Genomic DNA, 13,754 nt, shown 5'->3' with positions numbered 1-13,754 from the left:
TGTGTACAATAATGCATTTCAAAGTAATTTACGAGTGGGAGAATACTGGTATCATATATTATATTATGGGTATTCATGTCTTTTTTTTTTTTTTACAGTCTACTTCACTGACCTTTGCTGATAATATAATAGCACCTACATATGCATGAAGGCTTTCAGGGCTCTAGTTAATTATTATGCACTCCCCTCCAATAAGGTATTCATCTGCTAAGCCTCTTGAGGGGTGAAGTGGTGTAGGTTCCTGGTCAGACACACTGCAGTGACTCAGTGGTGGGTGAAGTGGTGAAGGTTCCTGGTCAGACACACTGCAGTGACTCAGTGGTGGGTGATGTGGTGTAGGTTCCTGGTCAGACACACTGCAGTGACTCAGTGGTGGGTGATGTGGTGAAGGTTCCTGGTCAGACACACTGCAGTGACTCAGTGGTGGGTGATGTGGTGAAGGTTCCTGGTCAGACACACTGCAGTGACTCAGTGGTGGGTGATGTGGTGAAGGTTCCTGGTCAGACACACTGCAGTGACTCAGTGGTGGGTGATGTGGTGAAGGTTCCTGGTGAGACACACTGCAGTGACTCAGTGGTGGGTGATGTGGTGAAGGTTCCTGGTCAGACACACTGCAGTGACTCAGTGGTGGGTGATGTGGTGAAGGTTCCTGGTGAGACACACTGCAGTGACTCAGTGGTGGGTGATGTGGTGAAGGTTCCTGGTCAGACACACTGCAGTGACTCAGTGGTGGGTGATGTGGTGAAGGTTCCTGGTCAGACACACTGCAGTGACTCAGTGGTGGGTGATGTGGTGAAGGTTCCTGGTCAGACACACTGCAGTGACTCAGTGGTGGGTGATGTGGTGAAGGTTCCTGGTGAGACACACTGCAGTGACTCAGTGGTGGGTGATGTGGTGAAGGTTCCTGGTCAGACACACTGCAGTGACTCAGTGGTGGGTGATGTGGTGAAGGTTCCTGGTCAGACACACTGCAGTGACTCAGTGGTGGGTGATATGGTGAAGGTTCCTGGTCAGACACACTGCAGTGACTCAGTGGTGGGTGATGTGGTGAAGGTTCCTGGTCAGACACACTGCAGTGACTCAGTGGTGGGTGATGTGGTGAAGGTTCCTGGTCAGACACACTGCAGTGACTCAGTGGTGGGTGATATGGTGAACGTTCCTGGTCAGACACACTGCAGTGACTCAGTGGTGGGTGAAGTGGTGTAGGTTCCTGGTCAGACATTGGGTGAATCAGACCTTTCCCACATAGGATGAATTCATTACGAAAACATGTTCCCTTCCTTCAGCCCTTGACTACTCTCCTTCCTGGATATCAAGGGACTGGATAGGTAAGTAATAGGTCGATTTTCTGCCATTGTTTTCACCTATTAAACCAGTGCTCTCAAATCTGCGAGGGAAAGTTATCAAGGTGGTGCAATGTGAATGAGTAATAGAAGTGAAATCCAGCCATGATTACAGAAGGTAGCAGACAGACATTCACATGAAATTAACTATAGGAATTGATATTAACGGAACATAATTAACTTAAATGAACTGAAAATGTACTTAAATTAACTGAAATCAAATTAACTCCAGTTCAAAGTTTGATGCAGTTTTTCCGGTATACAAAGCCTCTGAGCCAATCAATCTGCAACAGAGCTCTTCATAAGAGGCCTGTTTCTGAACTCCCTAAAAGCGCCCCTAGAATAGGCCTAATGGTGTACATGAAAAGTGCTTTTGCATTACAATTCGTACACTTTGTTCTCTCTCTAATGTACTGCTGAAATGTACTACATTTAACCGGCGCAATGCAGCAGCCTAGCAACTGAGTAGACCGTTCCCTTCAGTAACCTCTAAATGGACTGGACTTCAGAGACCCTAGAATGTGCTTGAGCAACAAACTTTATTACCTACTTCTGCATTGCATAAGGTACTCAGAATACTCAGTCAGTCATAGTGATTATGATTATTATCTCTTTCCTCAAAATGGAGACTAGAAAAGTTGGCTTCATTCAGATCTCCCATTGATCGATAGTACAGTAGATATAATCTAGATTGTATCCTATAATTGCCTCCCCCTGTCTTTTCGAGGCAGATAACTTCCCATTGGAATTGCCCAATCAAATAATCTCTCCACTAGGATACCCAACTTCTTATCCAATCATATCGCTCCTTTCTTGTATCATCCTATGAAAAGACCCCTCACCTGTAGTGGTCTGAGTTATTGAACTGGATCAGACGAGGGTTCAGTTTCTGTATCAGGATTCTGATGATGTTCATAAAGAGGATGAAATTGACCTGTTGATAAAAATAATTTCATACAAATCGTGTCAATCATTTTATAAAGCCCTTTTTTAAATCAGCAGTGTCTCAAAATGGTTTACAGTAACACAACATGAGTACAGCTATAGAAAAACTAGGAAACAATCTTCCCAAGGGGATTAAATAAAGTAAACTAAACAAACAAACAATATTCCTCCTTTGCTTGGTTGCAACATGCATTGCCATGGCAACAGGAAAACCACACTCTGTATTTGGCTTTGTATGGATTCAAGACAATTTTCCCTTCCTAGAATCGACAGAGATCATTGGAGAAATATCAGAATAGAGCATCAACTTTCTTTAAAAGTAGGCAAAAAAACAATCACAAGTTCCCTGTCACATAAGTAAGGGATAAGGCTATGCGTTCTATGGAAAATAATGAATGACATGGAAGGTGTGTTCCACGACACGCCAGCTGAGTGGAACCATGGATATAACAATGAGACAGATATTTCACCGGATGTATAAATGTGAAGCATCCGCTTGGCGTTTCCACTCACTACCAAATATGGTAGTGAGTGGAAACCCACTGGCCGGCAGTGGGAGAAGATGGAATGAGATGGATTTTGGCCGACATTCTGCACATTTTCTCATCAATGAAACATTTGATCTCAATGCAGTTTTCTGTTCCCCAAACTAGAATCTTATGAACAGAGTGGACTAAGTTTTGTAGACTTTACCCTTTGGACTCTGCCCACCTCCTTGCTTGTTCTGCCCACTATGACTCATTTGTTCCCATTGGAAACGACAGGCTGTGGGCTCTTGGTTTAGTTATAGAAATCTTTGGTGAAAATAACCTTCCACAGAGTTGAATTAGTTTTCAGAGAACACAAAGCCCGAGTAGATTATCCCCTTTATTCCATGGCAATAATTTACACATTTGCTGCTAAAAATGTGTTCATTTGCAGGGAGGAATGTGTTCAACATGCACTGAAGTAGGCATCAATTTTACTAGAGAGCTACTGTAGTTGCCTTGGTAACCAAACAAACAGAGTTGCCAGTTTTTAGCTAACCAAACAATCAGTCCTAGCTTGCTATTATGGAAATCTAATTCAACAATGCCAGTACTGTTTTCAATTAGACTTTTGCTTTCAAAACCTGCAAGAATGAATGTAAGAATGAACTATAGCCATTGAATTCTACCGTGCTGACATACTGTACCATGCATTATAGGGAATTAAAAACTGGTTGGTTCGAGCCCTGAATGCTGATTGGCTGACAGCCGTGGTATATTGGCCATATACCAAACCCCCTCTGGCCTTATTGCTGAGTTCTAAAACTGGTTGTTTGGATCCTGGATGCTGATTGGACGAGCAGCGTTCGAAGCTGTGCTGTATTGACCGTCACACACACCTATGCCTGCTAACAGTTTCATCTGAAAATTATTACTGCACCTCCATAAGAATATTATGTTCATGTTGCTGTCTGAATCATCTCTTGTATTTATCTCAACTCACATTATTTCCCGTTGCTTCCATTCTAGCATTTAGTTTGGGACAGCAGGGGTTAATATAAGCTTGCTGTCTGCCTATCTGGAAACGTTTCACTTTTGAATTTCGTTCTCTTTAGTACCATACATAGAGTGAACGGGAACTTTTTCTGAGCCAGTCGAAATTATGCCTGAACTACGTTATCATGGGACATGTCCAAGAAAATGGCCATAGAAAAAATGCTCAAACAAATGAAAATGCAGCTAGTGTACTGTCATTCCAGGTTCAATGTTTGAAGTGAATGAGTTAGCTGAAGTTGGCTAGTTAGCTAGCAAGTGACAAGAACGTTATCCAGCCTGCGTAGCAACCATTTTGTTTAGAATGGACGACCAGTCTTTTGCATAGTAACTATGCAAAAATAATTAATGACTGGGTCTCTAGCAACATGACCAAAAGAACTAACAACAAGGTTTTTGTCCAGACTACATCTTCTGGTGGAAGAATGAAATTGAATGAATTGATTTATTAAAATAAAACATGAATGAAAATATGTAATTTATTGTTATTTGAATATGTTGGTAACAGTTTTATAAAAGCAATAAGGCATGCGAGGCAGTGCTGTCTCATGAATACAGTCACTGATACAGCACTGCCTCGCGTGCCTTATTGCTTAAAGTGGAACTGACAGCGTTTTAGCAACGTGAAGCCAGACTGCAACATTTTAGTGTCTGTACACTTTGTACATGTGTCTGTCCTTCCGCTGTGCGCTGTAAACTGGACACACAAAAGCAACGCAATTGTCCTCCCGAGTGGCGCAGTGGTTTAAGGCACTGCATCGCAGTGCTAGCTGTGCCACTAGAGATCCTGGTTCGAATCCAGGCTCTGTCGTAGCCGGCCGCGACCGGGAGACCCATGGGGCGGCGCACAATTGGCCCAGGGTAGGGGAGGGAATGGCTGGCAGGGATGTAGCTCAGTTGGTAGAGCATGGCGTTTGCAACGCCAGGGTTGTGGGTTCGCTTCCAACGGGGGGTATAAAAAATTATGTATGCACTAACTGTAAGTCGCTCTGGATAAGAGCATCTGCTAAATGACTAAAATGTAAGTTGAATTCACTGATGCAAGCACATCAGGCTGTAATTAGTAGATGACTCATTTATACTCGCTTGTGTGTCCTATTTGGCCCGCAGGCCTTGTTTGACAGAGCCGTGATCATTGGCCTTGCTAGTTTGATTATATTGACATTCCCAGCCTTAGTTACAGTCGTCTGTTTTTGTTCAAAATATTGAGTCATTGAAATTGAAACAGTGCATCCCGAATGTGTGGAGGCAGCAAAACAATGTACCAGGCCAGCTGTGATTTACAACAATGCCTTACTGTATGTCATGGAAGTTTGAGTCAAATATAACTTTTTTTTTAAACCCCCTTTATAACATTGGTTTTGAAGCATAAACTGGGAATTAGATATTTTGGACTGATATTATGATTGTCTCTTTGTTTCATATCTGCAAAGTAGTTAAAATGCTGTAAGTTCCACTTTAAATGGGCTCCCGAGTGGCGCAGTGGTCTAAGGCACTGCATCTCAGTGCTTGAGGCGTCACTACAGACCCCCTGGTTCAATTCCAGGCTGTATCACAACCGGCCGTGATTGGGAGTCCCATAGGGCGGCACACAATTGGCCCAGCGTCGTCCGGTGTAGGCCGTTATTGTAAATAAGAATTTGTTCTTAACTGACTTGCCTAGTTAAATAAAGATTTAAAAAAATAATGCACACTCTAGAATGCCATTCAAGCCCATCAGAAATGAGTATTGAACAATGCCATGATATGCTTGACCTATAATCAGTAGGTATGTCCCTTTTAAGATATAATGACACGTGTATGACTGCACCTCTATAGGGTCTACTCACCCCGATAGAAACAACAATTGGCCCTTTTACGATCCACCAATAGGGGGAGTCCTCATTGATGTCCCAGCATCTATAGGAGGAGAGGCGAACGATCGGTCAGACTAAACAGACAGTACAGTACGTAAAGGCCCTTCAGCTATTTCAGTCTCTGGTGGGAGTAAGACCAACTAGAGCCTTTCTCTGTGAATATTATAGTTACATGTAAACACTGACTATACAACCCTACTGAGAATAGCGAGTACCAAATCACAAACCATTTTCTAGAGGAAAGGAAATGGCCTCAACTGAGGACAGTACACGATTAGGGTTATCAGGTATACAGTACTTTGAGAGAATAATGCTCACTCAGTATCTTCAAAATACACCCTGGACCCAATCCATATGACTGTGAAGACGATGGGTACACCTGAAAATTAAGGCAAAGAATCAAGGATAAACTTGAAAAGTAAAATGTTAATGTAAAGAGTGTAGAGGCAAATGATAAATGTAAAGTTTGTGAAGACGAAAGAAGGAACTTGTTATACTGGTTAGTTTAAAGGCATGTGCTGTTTGGCTGAACATGAGAGACATACAGTAATTATACAAAATAAGTACATTTTGGAGTAGTCAGCGGGATGTAGCAATTATATGATGAGATGTAGCACTTACTGAGTAATTATGGAGAATTTAGAGCTCAGTACTACTTTCAGTAGCTGCACAGGTTTTACCAGAACTTCCCTGTAATCTACTCCCTGTTCTGCTTCAATTAAATACACCTGAATGTCTAAGGACCAAGAATTGAAATAGCAAAAGTAATGTATTTAAGCATTTCATTAACTGAGTGGAAAACACCTGCTGTTAACATCTCAGTAGAATGTGCATCATGATCAGATTGGGGGAGAAATGGCAGCAGAACAATTAATTAGCAATTTCTTGATTCATATGCAAATCAACGAGCCACATCGAAAAACTCAAATTTATCTCAGACGATTAATAATAATAACTATATGCAACACTAGACAGCATGAAAGACTAAAAGTCACATAAGGGAAAAAATATTATTAACATCTTAATCCAATCCAAAATACCAGTGGGAATTGTCACGGGCCACTAAGTTTAACTTAACTAAAGTTCAGTCCTCTCTATCTACAGAGAGTTATTTGTGCCATTTAAAAATAATGAGCAAGCGATGTTTTGCACAGTTGTTTGACCTTGAGTTCATTTCAATTCATTCTAAAAACGCGTAGTGGAATGAATATCAAACCGTATTTGAATCGTTACACACCACGAACTGAAGCTGCATAAACAAATGGCTCTTTCATGAACCAAAGGAATTACTACAGACAGACAGAGAGTCGGGAGCGAGGTGGAAAGTGCTCACCCCAGCCCAGCAGGCCAAAGCCCCAGAGGCAGCGGCGGTAGTGGTGGAAGGAGGAGAGGAGCAGTGAGTTGAGGTAGAGGGCCTCAACCAGGAGCCAGAAGAAGTTAGTCATGACACAGTAGTGACAGAAGGCTACCGATGCCTTACAGGCTGCCTGGAGAGAGGGGGGAAAACAGGGAAGAGGGGATGAGAGAGAGAGAAAGAGAGGCACAGAGGAAGAGGGGAAGATTGAGAAAGCGAGAGAGGTAAGAGTAGTGCGAAGTAGAGACGTTGCAGTGGTTGATTTACGGTTGATAGGGTGCAGTGGTTGATTTACGGTTGAGAGGGTGCAGTGGTTGATTTACAGTTGACAGGGTGCAGTGGTTTATTTACGGTTGATAGGGTGCAGTGGTTGATTTACGGTTGAGAGGGTGCAGTGGTTGATTTACAGTTGACAGGGTGCAGTGGTTGATTTACGGTTGAGAGGGTGCAGTGGTTGATTTACAGTTGACAGGGTGAAGTGGTTGATTTACGGTTGATAGGATGCAGTGGTTGATTTACGGTTGAGAGGGTGCAGTGGTTGTTTTACAGTTAACAGGGTGCAGTGGTTGATTTACGGTTGACAGGGTGCAGTGGTTGATTTACGGTTGACAGGGTGCAGTGGTTGATTTACAGTTGACAGGGTGCAGTGGTTGATTTACGGTTGATAGGGTGCAGTGGTTGATTTACGGTTGAGAGGGTGCAGTGGTTGATTTACAGTTGACAGGGTGCAGTGGTTGATTTACGGTTGAGAGGGTGCAGTGGTTGATTTACAGTTGACAGGGTGAAGTGGTTGATTTACGGTTGATAGGATGCAGTGGTTGATTTACGGTTGAGAGGGTGCAGTGGTTGTTTTACAGTTAACAGGGTGCAGTGGTTGATTTACGGTTGACAGGGTGCAGTGGTTGATTTACGGTTGACAGGGTGCAGTGGTTGATTTACAGTTGACAGGGTGCAGTGGTTGATTTACAGTTGACAGGGTGCAGTGGTTGATTTAGAGTTGACAGGGTGCAGTGGTTGATTTACGGTTGACAGGATGCAGTGGTTGATTTACGGTTGACAGGGTGCAGTGGTTGATTTACGGTTGATAGGGTGCAGTGGTTGATTTACGGTTGAGAGGGTGCAGTGGTTGATTTACGGTTGACAGGGTGCAGTGGTTGATTTACGGTTGACAGGGTGCAGTGGTTGATTTACGGTTGACAGGATGCAGCGGTTGATTTACGGTTGACAGGGTGCAGTGCTTGATTTACGGTTGACAGGGTGCAGTGGTTGATTTACGGTTGAGAGGATGCAGTGGTTGATTTACGGTTGAGGGTGCAGTGGTTGATTTACGGTTGACAGGGTGCAGTGGTTGATTTACGGTTGAGAGGGTGCAGTGGTTGATTTACGGTTGACAGGGTGCAGTGGTTGGTTGATTTACGGTTGAGAGGGTGCAGTGGTTGATTTACGGTTGAGAGGGTGCAGTGGTTGATTTACAGTTGACAGGGTGAAGTGGTTGATTTACGGTTGATAGGATGCAGTGGTTGATTTACGGTTGAGAGGGTGCAGTGGTTGTTTTACAGTTAACAGGGTGCAGTGGTTGATTTACGGTTGACAGGGTGCAGTGGTTGATTTACGGTTGACAGGGTGCAGTGGTTGATTTACAGTTGACAGGGTCCAGTGGTTGATTTACAGTTGACAGGGTGCAGTGGTTGATTTAGAGTTGACAGGGTGCAGTGGTTGATTTACGGTTGACAGGGTGCAGTGGTTGATTTACGGTTGACAGGATGCAGTGGTTGATTTACGGTTGACAGGGTGCAGTGCTTGATTTACGGTTGACAGGGTGCAGTGGTTGATTTACGGTTGAGAGGGTGCAGTGGTTGATTTACAGTTGACAGGGTGCAGTGGTTGATTTACGGTTGACAGGGTGCAGTGGTTGATTTACGGTTGAGAGGGTGCAGTGGTTGATTTACGGTTGACAGGGTGCAGTGGTTGGTTGATTTACGGTTGAGAGGGTGCAGTGGTTGATTTACGGCTGAGAGGGTGCAGTGGTTGATTTACGGTTGACAGGGTGCAGTGGTTGAATTACGGTTGATAGGGTGCAGTGGTTGATTTACGGTTGGCAGGGTGTAGTGGTTATTTTATGGTTGACAGGGTGCAGTGGTTGATTTACGGTTGACAGGATGCAGTTGTTGATGTACGGTTGACAGGGTGCAGTGGTTGATTTACTATTGACAGGGTGCAGTGGTTGATTTACGGTTGAGAGGGTGCAGTGGTTGATTTACTGTTGACAGGACGCAGTGGTTGATTTACGGTTGACAGGGTGCAGTGGTTGATTTACGGTTGACAGGATGCAGTGGTTGATTTACGGTTGAGAGGGTGCAGTGGTTGATTTACGGTTGACAGGGTGCAGTGGTTGATTTACGGTTGACAGGGTGCAGTGGTTGATTTACGGTTGAGAGGGTGCAGTGGTTGATTTACGGTTGACAGGGTGCAGTGGTTGATTTACGGTTGACAGGGTGCAGTGGTTGAATTACGGTTGATAGGGTGCAGTGGTTGATTTACGGTTGGCAGGGTGTAGTGGTTGTTTTATGGTTGACAGGGTGCAGTGGTTGATTTACGGTTGACACGATGCAGTGGTTGATGTACGGTTGACAGGGTGCAGTGGTTGATTTACTGTTGACAGGGTGCAATGGTTGATTTACGGTTGAGAGGGTGCAGTGGTTGTTTTACAGTTAACAGGGTGCAGTGGTTGATTTACGGTTGACAGGGTGCAGTGGTTGATTTACGGTTGACAGGGTGCAGTGGTTGATTTACAGTTGACAGGGTGCAGTGGTTGATTTACAGTTGACAGGGTGCAGTGGTTGATTTAGAGTTGACAGGGTGCAGTGGTTGATTTACGGTTGACAGGGTGCAGTGGTTGATTTACGGTTGACAGGGTGCAGTGGTTGATTTACGGTTGATAGGGTGCAGTGGTTGATTTACGGTTGACAGGATGCAGTGGTTGATTTACGGTTGACAGGGTGCAGTGCTTGATTTACGGTTGACAGGGTGCAGTGGTTGATTTACGGTTGAGAGGGTGCAGTGGTTGATTTACAGTTGACAGGGTGCAGTGGTTGATTTACGGTTGACAGGGTGCAGTGGTTGATTTACGGTTGAGAGGGTGCAGTGGTTGATTTACGGTTGACAGGGTGCAGTGGTTGGTTGATTTACGGTTGAGAGGGTGCAGTGGTTGATTTACGGCTGAGAGGGTGCAGTGGTTGATTTACGGTTGACAGGGTGCAGTGGTTGAATTACGGTTGATAGGGTGCAGTGGTTGATTTACGGTTGGCAGGGTGTAGTGGTTATTTTATGGTTGACAGGGTGCAGTGGTTGATTTACGGTTGACAGGATGCAGTGGTTGATGTACAGTTGACAGGGTGCAGTGGTTGATTTACTGTTGACAGGGTGCAGTGGTTGATTTACGGTTGAGAGGGTGCAGTGGTTGATTTACTGTTGACAGGGTGCAGTGGTTGATTTACGGTTGACAGGGTGCAGTGGTTGATTTACGGTTGACAGGATGCAGTGGTTGATTTACGGTTGAGAGGGTGCAGTGGTTGATTTACGGTTGACAGGGTGCAGTGGTTGATTTACGGTTGACAGGGTGCAGTGGTTGATTTACGGTTGAGAGGGTGCAGTGGTTGATTTACGGTTGACAGGGTGCAGTGGTTGGTTGATTTACGGTTGAGAGGGTGCAGTGGTTGATTTACGGTTGAGAGGGTGCAGTGGTTGATTTACGGTTGACAGGGTGCAGTGGTTGAATTACGGTTGATAGGGTGCAGTGGTTGATTTACGGTTGGCAGGGTGTAGTGGTTGTTTTATGGTTGACAGGGTGCAGTGGTTGATTTACGGTTGACAGGATGCAGTGGTTGATTTACTGTTGACAGGGTGCAGTGGTTGATTTACGGTTGAGAGGGTGCAGTGGTTGATTTACTGTTGACAGGGTGCAGTGGTTGATTTACGGTTGACAGGGTGCAGTGGTTGATTTACGGTTGACAGGATGCAGTGGTTGATTTACGGTGGAGAGGGTGCAGTGGTTGATTTACGGTTGAGAGGGTGCAGTGGTTGATTTACGGTTGACAGGGTGCAGTGGTTGATTTACGGTTGACAGGGTTCAGTGGTTGGTTGATTTACGGTTGAGAGGGTGCAGTGGTTGATTTACGGTTGATAGGGTGCAGTGGTTGATTTACGGTTAACAGGGTGTAGTGGTTGTTTTATGGTTGACAGGGTGCAGTGGTTGATTTACGGTTGAGAGGGTGCAGTGGTTGACTTACAGTTGAGAGGGTGCAGTGGTTGACTTACGGTTTATTTACGGTGGAGAGGGTGCAGTGGTCTCTGTGCAGTTGACTTACGGTGGAGAAGGTGCAGTGGTTGGTGTCGTCGCTGGCGAACAGTATGGCGTCCTTGATAAACACAGCCACCGACTTTAGCATGAAGGTGACAAACAGCTGAATGTGAATGTAGTTCCTGGCACAGTGAAGCCTCCTGTGAAGAACCACAAAACACGGTCAGGACCTGGGACCGCAGAGCAAACACATAGCATGGTCAGGACCGAGAACCGCAGGGCAATCACATAGCATGGTCAGGACGAGAACCGCAGGGCAAACACATAGCATGGTCAGGACGAGAACTGCAGGGCAAACACATAGCATGGTCAGGACCGAGAACCGCAGGGCAAACACATAGCATGGTCAGGACCGAGAACCGCAGGGCAAACACATAGCATGGTCAGGACCGAGAACCGCAGGGCAAACACATAGCATGGTCAGGACCGAGAACCGCAGGGCAAACACATAGCATGGTCAGGACCGAGAACCGCAGGGCAAACACATAGCATGGTCAGGACCGAGAACCGCAGGGCAAACACATAGCATGGTCAGGACCGAGAACCGCAGGGCAAACACATAGCATGGTCAGGACCGAGAACAGCAGGGCAAACACATAGCATGGTCAGGACCTAGAACCACACACACAAAACACTGTCAGGACAAAGGACTGCACACTTCTCAACCGACAATTGAAAGACATTAAAATGAGGCCAAGGAGAAAAATAGTACAACAATAGGGGAGCCTCAGATTTAGAAACAATAATGGGTTGAACATGAGAGAGAGAGAGAGAGAGAGAGACAGAGACAGAGACAGAGACAGAGACAGAGACAGAGACAGAGAGAGAGAGAGAGACAGAGACAGAGACAGAGACAGAGACAGAGACAGAGACAGAGACAGAGACAGAGACAGAGACAGAGACAGAGACAGAGAGAGAGAGAGAGAGAGAGAGAGAGAGAGAGAGCGAGAGAGAGAGAGAGAGAGAGAGACAGAGAGAGACGGCGGTAGCAGGTGTGTGTTACTGAGAAAATAAAGTTATACCACTCAGCTTTAGTAAGGCTTTAGTAAGGCATTATCTGCCTCTCTGTTTATTACATATCCAGCTCATACACACTTCTCATACTTGCATGCTCTTCAACCGAACGCTGCTTGCACCCGCCCACCCGACTAGAATCACTACTCTAGACGGGTCTGACCTAGAGTATGTGGACAACTACAAATATCTAGGTGTCTGGTTAGACTGTAAACTCTCCTTCCAGACTCACATTAAGAATCTCCAATCCAAAGTTAAATCTAGAATCGGTTTCCTATTTCGCAACAAAGCCTCCTTCACTCATGCTGCCAAACATGCCCTCGTAAAACTGACTATCCTACCGATCCTTGACTTCGGCGATGTCATTTACAAAATAGCCTCCAACACTCTACTCAGCAAATTGGATGTAGTCTATCACAGTGCCATCCGTTTTGTCTCCAAAGCCCCATATACTACCCACCACTGTGACCTGTACGCTCTTGTTGGCTGGTCCTCACTACATATTCGTCGCCAAACCCACTGGCTCCAGGCCATCTATAAATCACTGCTAGGCAAATCCCCGCCTTATCTTAGCTCATTGGTCACCATAGCAACACCCACCCGTAGTCTGCGCTCCAGCGGGTATATCTCACTGGTCATCCCCAAAGCCAACACCTCCTTTGGCCGCAATTCCTTCCAGTTCTCTGCTGCCAATGACTGGAACGAATTGCAAAAATCTCTGAAGCTGGAGACACTTATCTCCCTCACTAACTTTAAGCATCAGTTGTCAGAGCACCTTACCGATCACTGCACCTGTACACAGCCCATCAGAAATTAGCCCGCCCAACTACCTCATCCCTATATTGTTATTTATTTTGCTCATTTGTACACCAGTATCTCTATTTGCACATCATCTCTTGCACATCATTCCAGTGTTAATACTAAATTGTAATTATTTTGCACTATAGCCTATTTTATTGCCTTACCTCCATAACTTGCTAAATTTGCACACTGTATATTATATGTATTTCTGTTGTATTTTTGACTTTGTTTTGTTTTACCCCATATGTAACTCTGTGTTGTGGTTTTTATCGCACTGCTTTGCTTTATCTTGGCCAGGTCGCAGTTGTAAATGAGAACTTGTTCTCAACTGGTTTACCTGGTTAAATAAAGGTGAAAAAAAAAAAAAAAAAAAAAAAAATACAATCCAAATGTCATGGGCACTATATCGTCATCCCCAATGTGTGAGCCCAGTCAGATAAGATACCATTCTCTCTTTTACTGTCATTCCTTAAAGAGACCACCATTAATTTGAGTGAATTTGGCGAGAGAGAGAGAGTAAACGGCCATCTATGGATTTGTCCTTTAAGAGTGTGTTTCATT

General features: G+C 44.8%; 1 protein-coding gene across 1 annotated transcript in view; it reads right to left on the bottom strand.

The window, feature by feature from the left end:
• The window catches only part of LOC311137576 (growth hormone-releasing hormone receptor-like), a gene marked incomplete at both ends in the record, with an annotated part of 31,652 nt that overhangs the window by 17,406 nt on the left and 492 nt on the right, over positions 1–13,754 (bottom strand). Inside the window, 5 exons of the mRNA XM_084172088.1 lie at positions 2,186–2,277; positions 5,638–5,707; positions 5,983–6,043; positions 6,998–7,151; positions 11,386–11,518. Coding sequence (XP_084028214.1) covers positions 2,186–2,277; positions 5,638–5,707; positions 5,983–6,043; positions 6,998–7,151; positions 11,386–11,518 — 510 coding nt within the window. The remainder of the gene's footprint in view (positions 1–2,185; positions 2,278–5,637; positions 5,708–5,982; positions 6,044–6,997; positions 7,152–11,385; positions 11,519–13,754) is intronic.

This window comes from Coregonus lavaretus, assembly GCF_964263955.1.
Source record: "Coregonus lavaretus genome assembly, chromosome: 11".
NCBI lineage: Eukaryota > Metazoa > Chordata > Actinopteri > Salmoniformes > Salmonidae > Coregonus > Coregonus lavaretus.
This window is presented reverse-complemented; position numbering and strand designations above follow the sequence as displayed.